Raw genomic sequence first — 24,891 nt, forward strand, 5'->3', positions numbered from 1 at the left:
AGCTCATCTGTCATAGTTGAAGAAGTCCTGCCTCACCTTTATAGTTGCTTGGGTGGTTGTTGAGCCAGTGCTGAGCTGATTCAATACGCTGACCTGGTTTTAAAGAGTTGGATTGTATGAACTCATACTGACTAAAAGCATCTTGGTTTGAAACCTGCACAGTCACAGCCCTGGTGGGAGGGGAGGTAAAGAGTTGGCTAGCGGTTGCCTGCTACTGCATAGTTTTATGTGTAGAGCATGGTTGCACTGACCAGATGGTGATGACAGGAATAAAGCTGTGGTAGTCCTCTATATGTGACTGTGTTGGAGCCACAGAAGCAGGTAGCACAGAGAGGTGACCTAACTCTGGAAGGTACCTGATGATGAGAGAGAACTTGAGCTTTGTAGTCTTCCAAGTGACTTGGATTTATCCCTGACAACCGATAATGCTCTTTCCAGAATTACTAGTCCAGGAGAATTAGAACAAACTCACCTTGGACGATGGGGAGGAAAAAAAGTGCTGAATAGAATTTCATAGAATCTTATTGGCAAGATATACCACCCACAGAAGTACGGCTTTAGAAAAGTCAGATTCATTGGTATGGGCTTGATTATTGTTGTATCTGCTGGGCTGGGGGGTGGAGGGGGGCTTGCAAGGGATTGTTTCTTTTCCCTATCCTGCAAAGGAAGCTCCTCCTTCTTGGGGTTTAATCAGGTAAAATAGCTGGCTGAAGACAACTGAAAAATCCACAAACACTAGAAATTCAGATAATGGATGACTAGCAAGTGACTATTTTTAGCCCAATTTTATGACAAAAACTAAAACCATTTAAAACTGTCTTGAAGAATCAAGATTTCCTTAATAAATTTCTTAGACTCTTTTGTTGGATCAATATAGTTGCTGCTACATCAGGAAATACTAATCAGTTCAGCTGCAGCAATAGACTTCTCAGTCCCACCTGTGAGTAGACACACCAGCTATTTTCCATCCTGAGTGGTGTAGTCCTGCAGTTTAAAAACTGGAAGAAAACAGTGCCGCTTATATTAAGATCTTCTTCTCCTATCAACTGCTAATGAGTTGACACACCTTCTGGGAGGAATTTTCCTTTCCAAGTTATGAGACTCATCTCAGAGGCACAGAACTAAAGGCTGTCTGTTGATAAACTTGCACTGTGTCTTTCAAACTACTTTTGACAGATTCTCTGGTACCTGAGTCCTTCTAGCACAGTCAGGTCCTGCTTTTAAAATCAAGACTGCTAGTTCATATAGAAGCCAAAAATAGACCCAAGTAAGCTTCTTCAGCAGAATATGATACAGAAAAATAATGTTGAAACTGTCTGGTGCACTTATCAGACACTTTTTTAGTTATCACATGGAGTCATCCTGTACAACCAGTACAAGAAACATTAATAGGCTGGGCTTGTTCTGTTATAGGCTTTACTGATCTGTCTTTCAAAAGCTGTAACCAAGAAGCAGTCCGACTCAGAAGTGTCAAAAGTTTAATTTGTATTGTACTTCAACACAGGTTTTGGCATCTGCTCATGTAGCATCTTGATATCTGGCAACAGGAAAATAAAGCTTTTTTTTTATTTTAAATTTAAAAAAGCAAGTATGTCGGGTGAGGGCAACCATCTTGGAATGGCTACAAACCCTAATTCTACTAAATGGAGCCAAAGGTGTGCAGGAGCCATGTCAATACAGCCTTACTTCTGTGATGCTGCTGATGAAACAATGGATCTTGCTAGACCTAGCCTAGATTTTATTGCCTCTTCCCCTTTGGCTGCCATTGCTAATCATGAAGCTTTCAGAGGGGCCACATGGAGGTTGCCTCATCTCATGAGATGGCTTCGAGATGTTAGCAAGCCGTCCCTGGTATAGAAGAAGGGTCATAGGTTCTTGTTACATCATCCCTTTCCTAGGGAAGGAGGAAGCTGTACCAAACAGAAGTTTTGTTCAGTTTTTGCCTTCAACATAGAAGGGATTATGTATGAAATTTCAGCGTCTCTGGTAGCTTCTGCTTCTCAGAATAAGGTGGAATTTTCATCCCTTTGACTTTGTTCTGTTATGGCAAATCTACAGATCACTGTAAGCCTGTTCTGACTGAGTCTTAGATGACTGAGTCACTGAAACTTAAGAGTAGGTGCAATATTCTCTGAAACTGAAGTACTGGGATGATAAGGAACACATACGTACCTAAGCTGATCCATCTTATTTTAAGGTGTCTGAAGGTTAATGGACTATACTTACCTTGAGCTGAAGGGGCTGGTTTGGAAGTTAGTGGTGGAAAGACCTGAGGAAATAAACTTCTAATTATAACCAGGGAATGTTCTGAAGTACAGCGACTTAAAGGGGAGCATATATGGCCCTTAAGGGGTCAAGAGGGCGTTTAATGCTGAGATACAAAAGGGAGGCAGTGAGATTGAGCCCTGCAAATAGCTCCAGTCAGGAACTGTTGCCCATTGAATTGCAAAAATCTTCTGAGTCAGTGTCTCCTTTTCTTGTTGTTTCTTGAGCGAGTTCTGTAGCTTTTTGCTGACTTAGGGAAATAAAGGCTTTGATTTAGTTTTGTTAGGTGAGCCTATACTGCAGTATTAGTATTCAGTTAGAATACTCCAAGCCGGTATGGTGGCTGGGTCTAATGCTGATGGAGATCCTGGGAGTGGAAGTAAGGTTACTGCTTCTGCTTGCAGACTTGTCATTCTTCCCATTTCTTCTTGAATCTTAAGATTCCGGTCATCAACACTAGGAAATGAAATCTCTAATCATTAATATATAGAAACTAAGTTCACAGATTTAATGCTGATAATTTTTACTGAGACTGGAAGGCAACACCTGCTCTATTGTAGGAGTACTGGAAGACTTTCTATGCTGTGATATTATTAGTTATACTCAAGTGTCAAGGGCAACGTTGTATAAATATTTTTTACAAACTCTGGTTAAATTAACTTCTCAGAAGGTCTTCTGAATCAGGACAAAACAATTGCTTTGATAGCTCTAAAATATGTAGGGTGTTCTCATTTTTCCTTTTAAAATTCTATTTAAACTAGAACTAGCTTAATACAGAGCTTATATTCTCAAAATGTACTGTTAGACACTACAGACTTCAGTGTACCATGAAAAAGTGTGGTTCTGATAACTAAGAATAGTCCTCTTAAACATGGTGGCATGCAGCAGTGTGTACAGTATAAAATGACGTTCTGGTGGATGACAAGGTAGACAATCTTATGGAAATTCTGAGTCCCTCTGTAGCACTGCCATTTTAAGGCCTGACTTTGAAGACTGTGTAAGTAAAATACTGTTATGCTTGTAAGACTTACTGGAAAATGAGCATTTACCCTCCTAACAACTAATAGCCTATTATATTTCTAGAGACTGAATGGTATTTCAGTTTAGGGCATGTAGCTGTATATGAAATACTCTGAAAGCTTTTTGCTGTGCACTTCCACAAAACAGAGATTAAAATGGAAAAATATTTATAACTTCTGGAGTGAGTTTAAAAGCGCACTGGTCTTAAATGACATTCAGAGTTGGTGTCACCTGCAGTAAAAAAAGAAATAATCCCTCCCTGCCTTGGCAGTGGCTGGCCTCTATCAGTTTCCTTTGCTGCATTGTTTTCCCTGCCTGTAAGCTCAGCGCTTTAGGTAGATTGTATGTAGAAGACCTTGATCCTTGGGGGTGTGTGCACAGTTTTGTATCTGTGGGCTTTTTAATTCTGTAGACAATAGAGTCAAAGCCTTTAACAGTGAACATAATACTGAGCACATAATGCAAGCAGTGATTAAATATTTAATTTCCCCTGAACAGGAAGGGTTATCGTGGGAGAAGTCACTCTCGCTTGCTGTGGCTGCAGCCAGCTGGATTCCTCCCCACCCCAGGAGCAGCACTGCAACACAAGGAGCTGCTGACCTCTCCCTTTCTATCCTCCCCCCACCTCTAGTGTCCTTTGGTTATTAGTCTGAGGGTCTTAAACCTTAGGTCTGTCAGTAATGAGGGCAATTGACCTCTGCCCCACTGGGTGAACTGCTGATGAGTTCCAGGTGGTTGTCGATCGGCTGGTCTAACTTCAACCTTCTCTGCCCCCGGAACAGAGCAGAGCACAGGGCACAGCCTTTGCTCGTGACCTGCCACTGGCTTGCTTGAGCAGCGTGTTTTCCTCAGTGTAAGTAATAGAGCAGGCTAGGATATTTTACTGTCTTGCCTCTGTATTTTTTTATTTTGTATTTGTACTTCTGTAAATGCTCACAGGAGAGACAACTGCATGTTTTTTAGACTAACAGGTACTTAGTGTTTCTAAAAGCCCATTCTTTTGATTGAAATATAGATATGAGGGGGAATACACTTGTGCTATATGAATATTTTAAAAAAAATGTTGTGGCTTGTTCTAATGGATTGGTAATGTAGATAACTGAACTAGTGTTCCCATGTAGTACTAAACTGTTGAATGTGGAGAAACTATAATATGATGTAGTTCTGTTAGTAAATGACTGGACTAGAAACTGCACTCTTCATTATCGAGGCTGGTCCAGCTCAGAGGAAGGTTTCCTTTGCTTCCTGCCTCCACTGCCCTTGCCTTGGCTCAGTCAAAAGTGTGATGCGTTGTGAGGCAGTTGTTCAGTGAAACTGTTGTCAGCTGGCCCAGGTTGCTGATATGGCTTCTCTGCTAGCCAAATCATAGATCAGCAAAAAAATAAAAATATTAGTGTATAGTTGCAAGTGGAATAGTAACAGAGATTAGAATGTAGTTCATGCCTTTAAATACATATATCCTGCTTACTGAAACCTAGCACAGCTTCTGGTGTTATCAGAACAATCAGTGTGCTTATATTAGGAATATTTTGCATTCCTTGGGGTAGAAAAGTAAGATAAAGTCCTTTAAAGTGGCTAGGAGGTGAGTTGTGGGCTACCCACTCACCTCAGCTACTGAAAATAAATATTATATTGATTTTTCTCTTATACATCCCTCACCTCTAGGTGTCAAAAATCTAAACACTTTATTTTTTTTGTCTTCTTTCTCTTAGTAGTTTCCTGTATTCCCAGAACCTCCTGTCTAAGAGGTGTTGATTCTTTCTCTTGACTGCTTGTGGAAAAAATTTTTCAGCGCATCTGCTTTTCTGCAAAGAACACTCTTTTACAGGTCCTCCCAGCAGCGTGAGGTTGACCTGTCTCAGTTTCTATAAATCTCTTGCATACTACCTTCCCCAAGACTGTACATTACAAAATGAGCAGCAAAGCAAACATGGTTGTCCTGGCTGAAAATTAAAGCAAAAATAAATGTATAAGAGTGGGAGAGCTTAAATTTTCCATTGCCCTCGGTAGTAATTACCAGTTTTATAGGTTCAGCTCAGAATGATGCTATTTATCTGTCTGTGGGGTTATTTAACAGCATCATCTCTCTAATAAGAATGTAAGCTATGAAAAGTACCTTTTTCTTAAATGAGCAGCCTTTAGCTGAATAACTGAGCTTTTTTGAGGCTGTCATTTGCTGTTGTTTTACAGAGATTATTTCTCCCAATACAGCCAGAATTCATGCTTGACACCCCCCAACTTAAATGTAGATTGTGGATTTCTTTACAAAAGCTGAAACTGTCTTTCTGTCAGCACATCAAGTACAGAATGCATTGAATCTATTTTTCAGGATAAGTATAGAGAAATATAAAAATTCTTCTCAGTCTCATGTTAGTCTAGTACAGTTTCTCTTAACTAGCACTTGTGAGTTCAGTACAGGATGAGGAAAAAGCTTTGGTTAATAATCAAGCTAGAATGTTCTCTTTTTCCATAGGCTTCCTTAAGGGTAACTGCCTTTCTCCCAGTTTCTAGATATTTGTTTGTTTAAATGAGAAGAACTTCCTGATTGAGGACCAGGTCTGCTGTGTCTTGGACAACTTGAAACACCAATTTAGCTCAAATTTTTAAGATGGCGCAGAGCCTCAAGTGAAGATTTGGTTGCTTCCACAGATGAGAAGGCCAACTGGGGTTAGTTAAGGGATGTTTACAAAAAAATAGTGCATTCCTTTGAACTGCTTAAAACTGGAGGAGAAGGCACCACTGACCAGGAAGGAGTTTCACAAGGTGTTTAAGCTGATCTGAAACTATGGCTAGACCGTCCTTGTTCTCCCTTCTTCCACACCCTTGGCTACATGTTCCTATTCTGTCCTTTACACTGGCTCTAAGAGTCATGCTCTTGGCTGGATGAGCAAGTGCTCCTGAAGAACCTGTGTTGTGTGGGCATGGGCTTTTACTTTTTTTGGACAGGTTGGTGTGAAAAGCTAGTGCTGTGGCAAGGAAGGGGATAGCAGTGGATGGCTAGAGGTGGGAGAAGGGCAGGACAGTCTAGGTTGTCTTGAGGTGCTCTTGAAAGCATAGCCAGGTGTTTTGAGCACCACACTTGGTTCTGAACTAGATGGTAACTTGGAACGATTAAAAGCTTCAAGACTCTCTTTTGTTTCAGAGATAAAACTTAAATAGTTTATAAATGGAAGACCTATCTAAAACTGTGTCCATAGACTTAATTAGGAAAATGTTCCTAAATTTTAAGTAGAACACACAGTATTTTTAGACCTTGAAGCTACCTCCTCTTGAACAATATTCCCTGCTGATCTTAAGGATTTATGGCAACTGCCAGCTGTAAAAGAGGCTAATTCACCTATAAATGCTGGTTTTTTCCCTGTTTAGGGAAAAATATCCCATGCAGCTTGCTAGCAAAGCCAAATGGACACCTGAGTATCAGAATCCAACTCCTTATGCCTCCAAACTTAAGCACCTAACTCTAAAGTTATAGGTGTGATAAACACCACAAATCAGAATAATAGTGCAGTGTTTCACACGTTGTAAAAAGATCCGTAGTTTGGTGTCCAGTGCTTCCATTTGTAGGATAAATTGTGGAACTTAAATGACTTTTTTTGTTTTCGTCATTAAAAAAAATTATTTAAAATGTAACATGACATATTTTTCATTAAACAGTCTTGGTTTTTTTGTTGATTTTTGTTTTTTTCTTTTTTCCAAAGGAAGACTTCACCTCCCCCTTCCCTTGGGTATTGTTTTTTCTTGATAACTCCCCTTCTGTGGGTGGAGAACCATTCTCACAGTGACTTCTTGCCTAGTCTCCCACCCTGGACTTCCCTTCCTTCCTTACAGGCTTTTTTGCCAGGCTGTGTTGTCCAGCCAGATCTGATTAAATACGAGTTCCCTGAAGGCTGTTGATATTGCTATGAATTATCTGTAGTGTAGTTTCCATTGAAAACCTACAACTGGCTTGAACCTAGAAATTAGAGTTGGAAACTCCTTGTGAACTCAGCATAGCTTAGCTTCACTCCGTACAAATGTTTGTTGCCCTGTTGTACAGTTATAGCCAAAAACTTAAGGCTGTTCCTTCTCTGCATCCCCTGCTCAGTAATTCGAGTATCAGACTTGCCTCTCTCCTCTCCCTTTCCTTCCTGTGCACTTTTATTCTTGTCCGTATATGTGAAGCTTTCAGCTCTCTTTCATAGGTAAAGGCTTCAAATCTCTGCAGTCTCTTTTCCTGTTCAACTTTGTTACTACTGCTGTAGTTTTTGGGCTTATCCAGAGTCTGTTTGCATGAGCATTACAGGAGAAGTGCCTCCCAGTCTTTTACAAGATCTTGGATGGGCCAGTTCCAGAGCACTTGAGTGATCAAATTGTTTTCCTTCTATAATGAAAGGGGAGAGAAACCAGATCAGAGGACTGCTGTTTCTTGCTACTACCTAGCAAAACGGCCCAGAACCTGTTGGTCACTAGTCCTTGACAAGATCAACTAGACAAATTTTAATGGAAAATAGAGAAACTCCAATTCTAAGTCTGAAGCATGGGGAACTTCAAGGAACAGTCTTTTTTTACAGCTGAAGGTGCTTTAGAGAATATGAATAATAGCTGAGCCATTATGGTCCCTTAAGGTACAAAGTTACTTAGATCACAAGAGCACCCTCAGAGGTTACTGCTGGTACTGGCTAGGTAAAAAGAAAGAGGAGGTACGTTGTTAAGAGGACAAAGCATGAGAGTTGATCTACAAGATTGCGTTTTAGCCTTGTAATCTTTCACTAGGTCTTGGTCACCTTTTCCTCCAGTTTGTAGAAGCTAATGAAACTGAACATGTGTGCATTCCTCAGAATTCCAGTGTACAGTCACCCTGCTTAAAGGTCATGGAGATGCTTGGCCCCTGTGATGGCAATACCGGCCTGTTATATACATTAGTGTGGTTTTTTCTTTTTTTTTTTTTTTCTTACAGTGAAAACTTCAGGATTGTTTGCTTACATGTACTAAGTGTTGTCTCCTCTCCCTGTAAAATGAGCAATAGTAAAAATGCTACTACTTGTTTGGGGAAGGTTAACGTTCAACTAAACACCATTTCACATAGTCTTCACTGCTGGAAAGCAGTGCATCATTTAGAATTCCAACTGCAATCTAACAGGGATGTAAAAAATGGTAATGGACAGTTAGTGTAAGATGTATAACCAACTTCCAGGTTCTCGTATTCTTTTACTATGGACTATACAAATGAATTTTGCAGTCGCTTTGGTGAAACTGTCCTCATCTGACCCCTTTGCTGCTTCTCCTCTTCTCCCCCTTCTGAATATCTCATGTTTGAAAGTGGGAACGTATTACTAAATTCCAACTCTAGTTTACACACTTTTAAAGTACTTTCTAAGCATTGGATAATGTAGTCAAATCAATTTGATTTAACAAAAAGGTGCATCCTTTTCTTTCAATGAAACAGATGTAAAAGGAACAAAAATGTACGAAGAAATATTTAAATGTATAGGCACCAGAAAAAATTTGGATAACTGCTGGTTATGTAAAAGTTCTCTCGAACTAGTTTTTGTAAAAAAGTTTCACATAAGGAAGACTAATGGGAAGAAAAGAAAACTTAAATTAAATCTCGAGTTCCTTTCCTCTTTGTTTAATGAAAACTGAGAGCATAACACTTACTGTCAGGAATTCTCCCTAATTAAAAAAAAAAAAGCCCTCAAGCTTCTGCCTTAACTAAGTTAGAGGGAGTAATTTTCTCCGGCTGCAGTTACACAACAAAAAACCCCCCTTCATATTCAAACTGGTTGTTTGTTTTGCTGGTAGGCTTAAAAGACTGCTTGTGAAACTGTGATGGGTTGACCCAGGCTGGACGCCAGGTGCCCACCAAAGCCATTCTATCACTCTATCATCCTCAGCTGGACAGGGGAGAGAAAAATATAACAAAAACCTTGCGGGTCAAGATAAGGACAGGAGACATCATTCACTAATTACCGTCATAGGCAAAACAGACTCAGCTTGGGGAAAATTAGGTCAATTTATTACGAATCAGCCAGAGTAGGTAATGAGGAATAAAACGAAATCTCAGAACACCTTCCCTCCACCCCTCCCTTCTTCATGGGCACAACTTCACTCCCAGATTTCTCCACCAAGCCCCCCCCAGCGGCATAGGGAGACAGGGATGGGGTTTACGGTCATCACACGTTATTTTCTGCTGCTTCGCCTCCTCAGGGGGAGGGCTCATCACACTCTTCCCCTGCTCCAGCGTTTGAGTCCCTCCCACGGGAGACAGTCCTCCATGAACTTCTCCAACGTGGGCCATTCCCACGGGCTGCAGTTCTTCACGAACTGCTCCAGCGTGGGTCCCTTCCATGGGCTGCAGTCCTTCAGGCACAGACTGCTCCAGCGTGGGTCCCCGCAGGGTCACAAGTCCTGCCAGAAAACCTGCTCCAGCGCGGGCTTCCCACAGGGTCACAGCCTCCTTCGGGCATCCACCTGCTCTGACGTGGACCTTCCCAGGCTGCAGGTGGATATCTGCTGCACCGTGGACCTCCCTGGGCTGCAGGGGGACAGCCGGCCTCACCACGGTCTTCCCCACGGGCTGCAGGGGAATCTCTGCTCTGGTACCTGGAGCACCTCCTCCCCCTCCTTCTTCACTGACCTGGGGGTCTGCAGGGTTGTTTCTCTTGCATGTTCTCACTCCTCGCTCCGGTGGCCGTTTCTCACTCCCCAACTTTTTTCCCCTCTTAAAAATGTTATCACAGAGGCATTACCACTATCGCTGATTGGCTCAGCCTTGGCTGGCGGCGGGTCCGTCTTAGAGCCGGCTGGTATGGGCTTGCTCTCTCTCAAACACAGGGGAAGCTTCCAGCAGCTTCTTACAGAAGCCACCCCTGTAACCCCCCCTGCTACCAAAACCTTGCCACACAAAACCAATACAGAAACATAGGGTACTTTATCTCTTTCATGTAATAGCTCTCTTCCAGTTCCTAAAGAAATCTTCCTTGAAAAAAACCCATGATTGTAAATCTGTCTACTTTGGTGGCAAGAAATCTGGAATTTTTGAGCTAAGAACTCTGTTGTGTTTGCAAGTGAATTGCTGCAGTGTCCTGTAGTTTCTGACCTGGAGCGCTTAGAGATCATACTTCAGCTGATAAAAACAAAATAGCCTGTCCTAATGAATGTAAACCCAGAAACAAAACCAAAGCAAAACACCTCAAAATCTTATTCTAAAAACGGAGCAACATTGGCTAAAAAAAGGTTGAGCTGGAAGGCTGAAAATGTAATTGAATGAAACAGAAAAATTCTTGGTGTTGAGTTGTAGCAATTTTCTTGGAAAACAGAGGTATGTCTGTTAAGTAGTCAACTTCTGCAAAACACAGGCTGCTGCTTAAATTAACCATGAGAATGTGGTGTTTCCACATGTGAAAATCTCAGTGACCTGTTTGAGAAGATAGGATTGTATCAAATAGGTAATGGCTTTGCCACTCAATCGTCCTGACACTGGGTATGCATGCAATAGCAGAGATAAAGACAGGAAACGTGGGCTCTGACTTATGTTAGTGGAATCTTGCCATAGCCTGGAGTAGAGCTGAAAATTGGCTCCAGACATGTGAACATACAGCAATGTCCTTAGATCCCAGTGAACTTTCCAAGGTCTTCACTGTGGCCCTTTTTGTATTTGAAGGGCTGTGATTCTTCTGTTTTGGCTACTTCTGCCATCTGCATTCTGCCAAGCTGTAGCTCTTTGCTCAATCATTAAAGCAGAGGAGGGAGGGAGACCTTTGAGATGCAGTTGATTGGAAGGTATGTCATCCTACTTCATGAATAACTTTGTGCTTAAAGTTGAACAAGCATAGTGCTGTTTGCATTGTTGTTCAGTTTTGCTGTAGGCGATGGTAAGCATCTGCTGAAGTGCTTTGCTGCATCAGCATCCCCAGTTGTTAAGGCAGTGAACAGTCCTTGGGATTTTGGATGTTATGTGGAAAAAATTCCTCTCTGCTCCATAGGAGGCTTTAAATTCCTGGCAAACTGCCTTCTGTGACCATAGCAATTTTCTTAGAAGAGGAGTTGGGTATTACCAAGTACATACACAGTTTCAATACGCACTTCGTGAGCTTTTGCACTGTGGCGTAGCAGCCCAAAGAAGGGGCCAGGATTTATCACTCTGTTCCTACTGTTTCGCTCTTGATGTCTTTTCTTCTAATGAAGTATGTAGAAATAAGCTTGTTTAAAACCTCTTTAAGTGACTTATCTGATAGTCTTAACAAGTGTCACCAGAAATCAAAGCAATCTCTCATCACATGAACTTCATTGAAGTGTTTTTTGTTCTTAATACAGCAGTTTGTTTATATCTTGAGTAGCCTTTTCTGCTTCAGTAATTGCACTCATTTACGTATAGAGTGTCTATATGCAGAACTGCATATTATGTGGATGTTGGGGAAAGTAGAAAGTTTAGTTTGCCCTTTTTTACCTTGTTTTAAACCAAAACCTACTTTTTTTTGTTTTTGTTTGGGGATTTTGCAATTCTTACAGCATTGCCTGATTTATCCACTGCCCATCTGTTACTTGCTCAGGGGACCAAAGGAAATGGGGGGTGTGAAAAAGTAGAGTAAAATGACAAACTTGGGTTTCCTGAGGTCACTGCTCCTGCACATGTCTATTCCATAGCTGATTCTTCTTGTCAGAAATAAGTTACAGACCTGAATATAAGTGTAAGAGGCCTTGATGGTGTCTTTGGCATGACTGCCAGTATAGTGGAAGTGACCTTTTAAGAGAGGGAATAGGTAATATGTCACACAGTGTAAGTTCAGACAGCTATCACTTGTACCCAGGGTTCAGTCTGCATGTTAGTAACTTAGTTATTTTCATGCAGAAATCTTCCAAAGTGTGCAAAAGCTGTGTAAATGCGACTCTTAAAGTACAAATCTCGTTACCTTCAGATGCAGTCCATTCACTGTCCCTGTTTCCTGTTGGTGTCTCTGCAGTTTTCTTGTTCCCCTTACCTGCATGAAAACTACTTGCATGACATCTTTTAAATCCCGAACTACAACAAAATCTGTATGTGTTTTTGTCTTGTTCTCTGTAAACACTAACCAGATTGTAGTGTATAGAACAAGGCTGGTAATTCAGATACAAGGCAATGTCATGGGGTGGTGGTGAAGGAGGGGGTACAAAAGGCAGCCTGCCCTCAAGAACTATTAAGTCATGTGGGTGGCAAATGCTTTCCTTAAGTGTAATCTTGGCTCAGTGTGGGGCAACTCACCTTACTGATGAAAGGACTTTGAAGTCTATTCTTAACTTCTGTATCTGGTGGGCAACCTCAGAGTCCTTCTGAAGTAGATTTCTAGAAGAGATAAATGTCTATAAACAGGATTTGGTAAGTGTGTGCGTTGCATGATACTTAGGAAACTTGAGTTTTGCATGTTTGGTAGCTTCCTCCATGCATGTTTAAAAATGATTTTTTTTTTTTTTTGATTTAACCACATGTATTTCTTGTTTTTGTTTTTTGTTTTCCTTCCCCCAACAGCTGGCTTACCCCTTGGTGTTCTAAACTTGGCCAAAATAAAACCGTATCAGAGAGGCTTTTTCTGTAATGATGACAGCATCAAGTATCCGTTCCATGACAGTACCATCACATCCACTGTCCTCTACACAGTGGGGTTCACCCTGCCCATTTTCTCTGTAAGTAGCTAATATATAGGGAGCTTTGGTGATGGGAGTAAAATGTATGCCTTCCAAGAGTTCAGCACTGTGACTGTGAGTTGAAGACAGTCTATATAGGCAAAACCCCATGTATTTATAGTCATATGCATGTGAAAGGTACCTTTGCTACTTCTGTTTGCACAGAAAATCTGGAACCAATCTGTAACTGCTAGTATCACTAATCTCATTTGTTTTAGGAGCAGAAAAGATGGAGATGAGGATTTAAATTGTATTAGTTACTCTAGGCTTCTGTCATTGGGGAGAAGAATGCTACAGGCTTCCAAAATGCTATGATGAATACATCTCTTGTTCAGAATGGGTTAGTCTGATAACTTAAACACTTGTGATGTTAAAACTTCCACTGTAGTGGAGTGCACAAACCTGTAACTAGTGACTGTTGCTTCCATATACTTTCTAGAGAAATAAGTCTAATTTGGACTCAGTGGGTTTTCTTAGGTTTAAAAAAAATGTGATGACTCTTTAAACCCTTCAAAATGGGATACAGAGGCTGAAAATCTAGTTGCTTGTAGAAAAGAGGCTCAGTGTTTTCAAGACCACATGATTTTTACAAAGAACAATTTAACTCTTCAGTAGTTTTTTTTCTAACAATATTTTAAGCCTGATTGTATTCGAGCTTTTAGTAAGGTTTGCGCTCATTTAGAAAACCAAAATGTAACTATTCAGAATAGTCTTGAACATGAAAATAAATCTTGTTGTTTCTGCCTGCAGTGATTGACCAAACTATATTAGAGATGGTCATAATCTTTGGTCTTCTGATAAATGTATATGCTGAATTAATCATAAGAAGTATATATTAAATTGGCTTAAGGATGGAAGCAGTCATTTAAAACAAGTAAACAGAAATCTGCAGAACCTCTATATGCCTTACTCTAGTTTTCCCTTAAATGCTTATTTGTTAGAGCATGCATTAGTCCTATGCAGTAAATCGAAGGTAGACACAACAGTTATCATCAGTGTAGTTTCACTTTTGGGAAAAATAGTCTGAAGTTTGTAATTTTTACATGTACTGACATATATCTTCAGCACAACTTCAGGAAAATTTATTTTCCAGTAGGGTTCATGTGTACCTTAATTGATATGTGCACAGGTAAACTAGCTATTGCAGCTCTGTGCAATTTTGGACTTCTAAAGAGGCATTTCAGGTGCAGTTAGATAATCTGTTGAATTGCTTGATTTTTTTTAATCTTCCATTTTTAGATTTGAAGAAGTTCCTGTAATAAAGTCAACTGAGATGGATTTTTTTTTTTCTTTTCTGGCTTTAAAGCAGTGGAGAAACATCTGACTTATAGCTAATTTACACAAAAGCGTAAACATTTAAGGAGTGGTGTGGACAGCTATTGTAACTTTAACTGCCAAGTTATCTAAAATTATAACTTTGAATTTGACTTGCCAGTGATGCTAGTCTATTCTGATATTTTTCTTCTATGGTACTTTTGAGGATTCACACAGTGAATTTTTAATGCCTGTCTTTGTGCCAGGGATTGGAGTATATAATTGGAACAATCACTTCTGGCCTCCATGTTGAGAGGTTAAAAAAAATATAAAAAATATTCTAAAGCACTTGTAGTTATGTAACAACAATACAGGCTATCCATATCAGTTCTCTTCAGTCTGAATATTTTACAAGCCTTAAAGCAGCACAGGTTTTCTGGAACTAGTGAGAAAGTAATCATCGTAGTGTGTATGTTACTGCTCTATGTAGTTAACATGTTAACCTAACTGGCTTTCTTAGTCTCAATTTTAGATTCAGGGAACTCTTTACCTTCATGCAAGAGGTGAAAAATCACTTATGGCTACTGAAAACTTAGATCTAGGGTGAGCTGTATAACTAGGGAGTATGATATCTGAGTTATTACAACTTGCTGAGTTGAAAGTGGGTTGCAGTTGAATGCTTTCTAGCTTCAGGCTTGTCTTTATTAAAAATAGATGGGAAAGTTGATCGGTCTGGGAATATGAGAATCTTGACTTCAGACTGTTTTTTGTTTTGGACTGACTCAGTGGAGGCTTGAGACTTTTTCCAAGGCAGCTTAAGTTTTTGGAAGTAGTATGTTCCGGAGTCAATATCCTCAGCAGGGACACAGCTGGCTCATGAAAGCTTATTGGGCAGTAGTGCTGATTATCCCACATCTAGTAAAAAGTGTTATCCTGACATGAGACTTTCTTGAAAGGAACAGGCTTCTCAATGAAGGAATGGATGGTAAAAATTGGGTCCAATACTAGGCAAATAAGAGTTGATAAATTGCACTTTTGTGCAAACTTTTCTTCCCTAATGAAAGGCTACCTCAAATAGGATACTTGTTCTAAGTAAGACTTACACCTCAGCTTTGTCACATCACAAAGTAGAAAGAAGAACTTGTACTAGGAAGCTAAGGGAAGCAAAAGAACTCATCTGCAACATGCAAAAAAAAAAATTTAATTGAGTAGTAGGGTGGTTATAGCCCTTCCCCTTAGCATTCAACAATGTATAGGTATTGCTGACCCAGTTATTTAGTGCTCAAGCCTCATGAAATCTAAGCAGAAATGCTTGAAATATTATACATATGCCCCTTGCTGCACTAACAGCTTGCTTGTCTTCAGAGTGCAGTAAGAAATGGCCTGAACATCTTGCTGTATAATAATAAAAGGTCTTGTCTGGTTCAGTTGTTGGGGTAGGCCCATAGCGGAATGTAAAACAACTTCAAAGAAAAGAAAAACCCAACAAACCCTGTGGTAATGAGCAAGGCATAGGTACTTAATTGTTAAGAATTCTCTTTCTGCATAAAATAAACTATGCTGCCTGAACATTGATTTGTCTTCAGAACATTTTATGAAGCTTTATAAGATGTGTTAAAAACTTTCAGGGATTTTTAAAAAAAAAAAAGAATGCTCTTAGAATTCACAGTTCCATTAATGAACTCTTTCTGTTCCCATTGCCACATTTTACCAGGAAATAAAATGTTTGGGAAAGAAACTCTTGTTTATTCTTTTCCAAGTGCCACTTCACAGTATGGTGCTTCTCAGTTTTACAAATTGTCTTCTGTGTCTGGATGGGAAGCACATTTTTTGTATTATAATTTTTGGAGACTTAGGGTCGACAAGCCTTGGTAGTGCTCTGGAAAAATGAATGTCTTTAGATGTCTAGACCTGTGTCTGGAGCAGCACACATCTATGATGACTGATGTTTCAAGAACCCCAGAAGATCTTTCTGATAATTCTACCTTCCCAAGTCTTTTTAGAGATGTTTAGAAGGTAATTCAGAATAGTTTAAAAGCCATGACTAGTTAGAGGGGGTAGTGGCTCTAGACCGCAGATCTAAGAATATTCTGAAATTAATCTTTAAGGTGATGTACTTGGTCTGGCATTTTTGGTCTTTAGCTGTTTGCATGAGATCAACTCTTCCAAGTATAAATGACAAATTAATGTCAGTGTCTTTCTGTTGCAGTGAGGTCCAACCATGCCTGTTTGCATGTGTCCTATTCAGTTAGTCTTTTCTGGTGAATTCACCTCCAATCAGTTTTTTCTTCCTCCAGTCATCTCGCTTCTTAAGACCGCTGCCCTCAGTGACACTCATACAGCTTCCCTTAGATCTAAGGGTGGGTGCGGTTGGGGGACGGAGAAGCACAGAGCAAAGGAGACCTCTCTGAAGCATTCTTCTCACCAAAGGAGCAGAAGAACAGAGCAGCTCAAGAGTTGCTGAGTTTCATCTGCTACCTGTGCTGGATTCTGAGCAGGGTTTCTGTAGTTCCCTACCAAAGCTTTGCCTGGCTGCTCTGTTCAGGAGCTGAAGGGACACAACCCACTGGTGAGTTTCTATATGATGGACTGATTTATGAGAGGGCAAGAGTTCAGTTCTTCTAACTCAGCCAGACTGCAGCACTGAGTTTCTGGGGAACAAAGTAGTTTGCGACAACTGTTGCTACTGAAACAGGTAATGCAAAAGCTGATGTTCCTCACAGGGGAAGTGTTCACTAGTAAACAGTTTTGAGGAAGTCACTTCTTTGGGATGAGCTCTGCTATTTGGGACTTCTTTGAGAGAAAGGAACGTTATGGGCCTGTAGGACTTAATTTCTCCACCTTGAATGATCCAGAAGATATTTAGGTGGTCAGGTCATGTTGTCTTCTACTTCAAAAAACAAAACCAAAACATTCTTATTTTGATTTGGCAAAGGCTAGCGTCTTCAGTATCACAATGCCTTTGCAAAAGGAGCCTATGTAGCTTTGCTCTTGTGCCAGCTTTAACCTATTAGGCATTAGGCTTAATGTTTTCAGAAACGTCTCCTTCTACCACACGTATCAATGTAACTTTTCCTTCCTACGGATTAGCACAATCATACTTTGGAGACAATCTACTGACTTCTTTTCTGGCAAAAGGAACTAATCTTCTTTTATGCTCTGTTTGTGAAAGGGTTATATTTTGCAGGGAAACTTTTATTGAAAGCACCTATTTGATTAACAACGTAAGTACTTACTGGGCTAATTCATGTATTTCCTGAGACACAAATGTAGTGACTGCTGTGGTGGAGGCTGATAAAGTAGGGGACTGTAATGAAGCCTATTGGAGACTGTTAGATTGGCACGTGCACTTTTTTTTTCCAGCAGTGTCAAAGCTTTATGGCCCACTGTTGATAGTTCTGCAACTAATTGAAATTAAAAGCTGCTGTTTGACACTAGAGTGGACTTTTGCATCCTTTAACTTAACTTTCAGGTTTCAGGTTATGTATTAGTAATTTTATTATGCTCTGAACAAGACTTTGCCTCTTACCTGGTAAACTTTTTCAAGAGGAGAGTAATATTTTCATGGTTTTTTGGTATATTCATGGCACTGGCAACCTTTCTGGGCAATGCTGTTGAACATCATAATCTGGCATAAGTTCTACTTGATACTAACTGGTTCATCTTGTACTGCTGCAGATCAATATAATCTCTGAACCCAAGCTTATTCTGAGGAATGAACTGCTAATTTGTGTTTGTTCAAACTCTGTTTAAAGCCAACATAATAACAACCCACGTTTATACTAAGTGAAGGGTTAATGTGCAGTGTGATGCACTTTGAATTGATGAGTAATTCCTGGGTGAGATCAGTGCTGTGGGGAACAGAGGCTAAGAAATGGCAGTTGCTGCATCCAGCTTTAGCCCCACTTCTCCCCTGTCCATGGCGAGGTTGTTCAGGTGGGCTCAGTTTGAAATCAGGTGAGGAAGGATCTGAGGAGCACCACTTCCAGTTTGATACTTGCACAAATCACTCCTGCCAGGTGCAGTTCATTTTAAATAAATAAATTGCAGCAACTTGCTTAAGTCTGTGGACTTAATATTGTACTTTTCTCAGTCCTTCAGGTACATTTGTTAATACAGGGATGAAGAACACACGCAGTGTATGAAACTGAGTAAAATAGTTGGCAGCCTAACAGTGGGAGGAGGTCCAGTCAAGGGCTTTTGAAGTGCAGAGTGAAGCTTGGTCATAACTATGAGAAAGCTAAGCAATCACAGTGGTTTGAGTTTTTTTTGAAGGTATTATTTAGTAGAGTATACAAAAGGGTAAAATGGAATAGGGAGAAACATAAGGAGAGGGACTTGCAACTTTAAAGGCTTGTCACTTAAGCAAAAAAAACAGTCTGTGGCATAGATTTTTACATGTCTCAATCAAGTCTCATACCTAGTTGCCAATAACTTGATGTTGACATCCAGGACTTAGAGACCCGAGAGTCAAGGGGGTGGTGAAAAGGGAAGGGACTACACCAGAAACCAGAGATGAGCACCAGGGAAAGTAAGTGAAAGAGGGGGAAGTTCCTTTTTGTGCTGCCTCTTCTGATTCCCTTCCTCTGGCTCACCCCATTGTACCTCTTTCTGTTCTGCCTTCAGCAGTAAAATGCCCGTGCAGAGAGATGGTTTTTACCCATCCCTTCTGGAGAAAGCTCAATGACAAAATGCAGCAGTTGATCTTGGTGAACTGTGGAGTGATGGTATAAGCATATTTCTTGCTAGGTGCCCTCCTGAACTTTACAGCTTCCTTTAAGAAATGGGAAGTAGCATGTTCTGGTACTGAGGAGAAGCCAGTGTGTAGGGTTTAGGGATTATTCTGTGCGGGACCTGGACGACAGAACACCAATGTGATGATTAAAGTCGCCACTTTATTGAGCCTAGCTGATCATTCTTATACAATTCTCTAAGTTGTTTAGAAGCTTTGATTGGCTGCTGCATGCAAGCATTTGGTGTCCACGCGCACAAGCATAAGCAGTGATTGGTTACATCGATACTGTCCATGTGTATAAACATAAGATAAAGTTAGTTATACTCACTCTGTACATGTGCATACACACAGGATATAATTGGCTATGTTAGTTAGACCATGCAAAACTTGTCTTAGTCCAATTGGTCAAGATAAGCCCCTGAATTGAGGTTGTTTGTGCCAAGTTTCCTTTATCGTGGAATGTGCACCTGTGTTTTTCTAATTGGGATCTTTCTTCTTCTATCTTCTTCTTTAGTCTGTTCAAAGCCTTCTAAAGGCATCTGGAACACTCTTGTGACCATAAGCTACTTTCAGGCCCGATAACTAAGTTCCATATAATTGAACCCTACACCAGTGTCTTAATTTAATCTGCAAAGAGCTGTATGATACCATAACCAACCCCCATAGAATGTGAGCAGTTATACAGAGTAACACTCAAGTCAAAAGTTTTAACCAACCTTTCACAAAATGCATGTTTTTCCAGGCAGAATTTCTAGTGTTGTACAAATGAATACTATGGGTTGTTTTTGCTGATGCAGTTAGTAATGAAATCTCTACAGCATATTCAGGGGGAATGTTAGCTTGTGCTTTCTGTCTTAATTTCTGGTATAAGGAGACTTAAACCTCAAAATGCTACTTATGCTTTTTTTTGTTTTGTTTTGTTTATTTAAGAAGTCTAGGTGTCCCTTCTGGTTTACAGCTACACTAATGAAGTTGGCCTTAGATAATACCATGAAGTGGTGATGGCTTTTCTTGAAGTGCTGGGAGAAAAGACAGCAAAATCTTTAAAATTTCTTTTGTTTCTAAACTCTGGAGAAAGACTGTTGCTACCCAGTGCTTAAGCACAGATGATTAAAGCTGTTTTATCTGAAACATATCCACTGTTTCCTGGTGTCAATCATATCTATTCTCTTCCTAATCCCTTTAATATACCAGGAGGGTTGTGTACTCAGGCTAAAGGCAGCATTTAAAAATAAATGTCATTATTTAGATCTGTACATTCAAATGATTACTTCACCAAAATCTTAAGAAACTAAATAGCCATGGGATTAGATGAAGAATCCTTAAATGTATAAATAATTTATTCAAATGTGAGAGGTGGATGGTAGGAGTAAGTGCTCCCTGGCTTTCACAAGGAAGGAAGGTACCAAGTAGAGCTCTCCAGGAGTCTGCCCTGTTCAGTATAGTCATAAATGCCCTGGAGGTGAGTGTATGCAGTGAGGCAGCAAAGTTGGGTACTTGGAGCAGTAAATACAAAAGATGGCAATGACATGGCTGGTGAAATACAGTGTGGATAAATGTCAAGTGATGTCCTTCCTGAGGACAGTGAAAAGGACAACTCGAGGGCAGCATATAGTGTGATGTTCCCTGTCTTTACCGGAGTGGTAATGATCAGCTTTTAGTTCTGTGAAGAGATCATCTTCATGCCCAGTAACAGTGAAGAAATCTAATCAAGATTAGAAACTTGGAAAGAAGTAGACCTGTGTTATACAGGATATTTATGGGAAAAACTGCAACATAATCAGTCACAAATTACTTCAGCTTGTGAGGAAATCTAATCCATTATGCTTTATGAGTTAGACTATTGGACAAAAGTACTGTAATTGTTTAAAATATTTACTTACCAGTCAAGCTACTTGTTTTCTACCTCTTGTATTCTGACTGAAAGGCTGTTTCAGAGGCCTATATATCTCCCTCACTATGAATGTCTTTATTGTCAGCTGTATTTGTAGCTCCTTAATTCTTGGTGGTTGTTGGATCAGTATTGCTTTTTTTCTGATCTCTGCTGCCTATGTAATTAGCTGATTTACAGGCCTTAAGTTCTACTGAACTGTGTAAACCCCTACTTTTCTTGTGTTTGAGGTAGTGAGGAATGTACTTTAGCAGTCCTTCTTTGTCTGCATTTAAGAGACATGAATTAAAACCAAACATGTTTGCAAATTCTGACTGATTGCTCTTTAAGAAGAAATTATTGTCAGGTGGCTAAAAGCATTAAGGCCTTTAGAAAGGCTTGTCTAATGGTCACACTGTTAAATTGACGTACAACAGCCATAGGAAGCAGACATTATTTTCCCCTCATATTCTCCCAGCTCATCAGAGTTGTTTAGCCTCCAAGTGCATGACTCTGAACTCACTACTGCACAAATCTCCATCTGTTCTCTTGCTTCAGTCTCTAAGAGTTGTTTTGCAGGCAGAACTGGCTGACCTTGATCTTTCACTGTATCAGAGAATTGCCAGCTCTGTCAGCAGTACATCTACTAGTTACTCATTGATGATGCTGGCATATGCACTGCATAACACTAGCTTGTTGGCTTTATCCTTGAGGTTAGCCTACTGGTAACCTCTTCCCAACCTTATTATTCCTCTTAACATACTTGTTGTCATCATCCTTTAGGCAATTTCTTCACTGTTTTACAATTGACTTGGAAAATGAAGTATACATCAGGGTTGCTTTTTGGTATTGTCATACAGAAGTATTCAGTAGAGACCCTTTAATGACACTCTGCCATCTCTACTCCTTACTTAAAAGGAGTACTTAAACTCCCCAATTTCTTCTATTTTCATGCAAAACTGAGCCCAAGTAATTTTTACTAATTATCCTTTCTAATGTGCCAGACTTTCCCTTTAGAAATTGTAGGTTGTTTAGAGGAAAAATGGGTAGAAAAAGCAGGGCATTTCTTTTAACCTAACTGTGGCAACATGTAACTATGGCAGATGAGCAGCATTTCTTTTCCCAGTGATCTGCTGTTGAATCTTTGCTACTTTTTCTTGAGAAACTGTTTTAGACTTTAATGTGGATAAATTTTCAGGCAAGGAAGCACACCATCTCCTATATTACTATTAAAATCTGTTCCTCAGTTGTATCTGGGAAGTTAAAGACCTTGACACTAATGATAGTTGTACCATTATAAAGACAAATATCATTTGGTATCTTCAGTCATGTTCAGTCCTCCTGTGCCACAAGGTTTCATATGTAGGAAATTGCTTCTGTGATACAAGAACTTATTTCCTGTCTTCTGAAATTATGATGATATCTCTTCAGGGTGACAAACTAACATGTCTAGCACAGCTATAGGGAAACCCTACTGCTGTACTTGCTATAGTAAGGAACTTTGCCTCTTCCATCACTTAAGCCAGTTCTGCTTGTTTCTCCTGCTTGTACTAATGAAAAAGCCAAACTGTATTTTTCTCTGTCTGTGTTGTCTTCGTGGGAGAGAGACTTGCCCTGCAGAAACTACTTAAGCTATATATTTGAAATAACTTTGATTTGATTTTAGAAAGTGTTGGTTTTTTTTTTTTTTTATTTAAAATCTGACAAAACCAGAATTTGCAGATACATTTAAAGCAGAACAGAATCCTAAGTATTGTGAGAAGTTTTTCTTAATGGCTTCACTTGCCAGAAAACGTAGGAGTTGCCACCCCTCTGGTTTGACTTCTACTTTTCTCCCAACTCCCACCAGCTAATAGTGAAGCCAATCCATGTGTGTTTAAAAGAAGTAAATTAAACCTGCTGTGTGGAACATGTTCTGAGGGAGTAGATATTGACACTGGAGAGTACTTTAACCAAAAAGGCATCAAAAGTCAGTACCCGCATGATTTTTCAGGCTAGTAACTGCTTTGGATTTAGCAAAAGGTAAATCACAAATGTTGTAGTGCTGCGATTTTAGTTTTCAGTTTACCAGCATTAAGTCAATCTGATCAATTTTACTGTAATCTGTTTTTTAGAAGTTAAAACCTTTATCTGAAACTTTCATAGAATCATAGAATCGTTTAGGTTGGAAAAGACCTTTAAGATCATCGAGTCCAACCATTAACTCAACACTACCATGCCCACTAAACCATGTCCTGAAGTCCCACATGGAGCATGTCTCCTTTCAGCACTGAAATGTGCCGAGGAGAGCAATAAGACAAATGACTAGTGGAATTACTTTTTAAATCTGTTACACAGTTGGGGGAACTGAAGAAACACTTCATGAATTTTACTATATAAGCTCTTTCAGCAGTATTGTATTTCAATGCATAGCTCTTCCAATTGATTGTTACTTCAAACCAGGTAGATACCTAGAACTTTAAGACTTACACTACCTTACCTAAATTTCACTGGTTGTGACTTCAGGAAACTGTTTATATAATGTTCTTTCTTAATTAGCAAAGTGGGTTTGGTTTCAGATAGAGTAGAAGAGGTAGAAAGAAATTATTGAAAAGAAGGCATTTTAATAACTTATTTTAGCTGGTTGTTACTTGCTTAAAAAGCAAAACAAAACCAAACTTTGAGTTATTGGTATTTTGTTTACATGATCTTGATATAGGAACGTGCTGCAAGCAATTACAGACTAATTACATCATAATCTCAACGTTGCTGAGAAGTGAGCACACATTTCAAGCAGCTTCTCTTTGCATGGAAAAAGCATGTATCGTCACTGCATGAGAGACTTCATTCCCATGATCCGCATACCATTTCCACTTTCCATTTCTGATTTAGCAGCGGGTAATTGCCTTTAAAAAAAAAAAAAAAAGCCACCCAAACCCACTTGAATAACCCCAGCACTCCGAAAAATTTATGTCCCAGCTTGAGAAGCTGAAACATTCAGGTGGGTAGGAGGAAATGAGGAGTAAACCACTGTGGCACCATTATTCATAGAGCAGGTATCTCTGCTCAGAAGTATTTGTGGACTTAATTTTGTGAGCAACTGCTTTACCATGATTAAAACTACCTACTTTAAACGAGTAAACCTGTAAATAAGAGACTCTTATTTGTGTATGCCTCATTCTCCAATTCTGGAGATCTAAAAAAATACACTTTTCTCAAATATACAGTCTTGAATCTTGGTGTTAGTATGTGTGCGGGGCAAAGGATGAAGTTCTCATTCCATATGTATTTTATCGAATAAATGATGTTGGAAACACACCACAGCATAATGTTGACAAGTCACAGTCCCCTCACCATGACTGCACACTGCTTTTGCCTCCTGCCTTGTGCAAGTTAGCTAAATACTAAGTAACTGATGATATGTTGTGACATGCTGTCACAATACCAACACAAAGGGAGGGCAGAACTGAGGTCTGGGCTGCAATGTTTTCTAAAACCCTGCTATTCTTACTATTAGGAGAAAGGGAGAGGGATTTTTTTCCCTGGTAGGAAAGGCTGTGTTTTTGCACTGTACTGGAGAGTCCAGCTCCAGGGTTCTGTGCTGGCTGGTGTCTGAATAGTTCAGTGTTTTGGCGAGGCTCTGGCTTGGCTCTTAGCCTGTCCTTCTGTCCTGCTTTGTTGGTGTGCTTGGATAGCTTCCAGATCTAGATCAGTTGTAGTCCTGCTGGTGTGGAACTGGAAACAACCGCTCTTCACAATGACAGTGTGTTTTTCTGCCACTTTCAGAGGGAAAGTTTTGCATGCTCTTTATTTTAGGACTATAACAGTACAGAAGATACTTGATTCTTTGCAATGAGCTTAGCTGGAGTACATGGGCACTGTGATAAGCCCACAACTACTTGGTCATGGAAAAAAGCTGTGTCTCGTTCATCAGGGGTCACTTCAAGGAAATTTTCACCTTATGAGCCATTAGTTTGTTATTTGTTCTTCTGTGTCTGTTTTCAGACTGAAGCATTCTTTTAAGCAGTCACTTCATGGTGTGAAGAACAAAATTGATAGCAAATCATTGGTGAAATCACAGTATGTGCCATTTGTGATGGGCCCAGGAGTCAGACTGAGTTTGGAGGAC

At 39.9% G+C, this 24,891-nt stretch overlaps 1 protein-coding gene across 2 annotated transcripts in view; it reads left to right on the top strand.

The window, feature by feature from the left end:
* Nucleotides 1–24,891, top strand: part of PLPP1 (phospholipid phosphatase 1) — a 70,694-nt gene that overhangs the window by 6,095 nt on the left and 39,708 nt on the right. The window contains exon 2 of one of the 2 annotated variants that reach the window (XM_049796217.1): nucleotides 12,770–12,924. The exons of the other annotated variant lie outside the window; for it this stretch is intronic. Coding sequence (XP_049652174.1) covers nucleotides 12,770–12,924 — 155 coding nt within the window. The remainder of the gene's footprint in view (nucleotides 1–12,769; nucleotides 12,925–24,891) is intronic. 2 annotated transcript variants of the gene reach the window in all.

Source organism: Accipiter gentilis, chromosome Z (assembly GCF_929443795.1).
Source record: "Accipiter gentilis chromosome Z, bAccGen1.1, whole genome shotgun sequence".
In the NCBI taxonomy this organism is placed as follows: Eukaryota; Metazoa; Chordata; class Aves; order Accipitriformes; family Accipitridae; genus Astur; species Astur gentilis.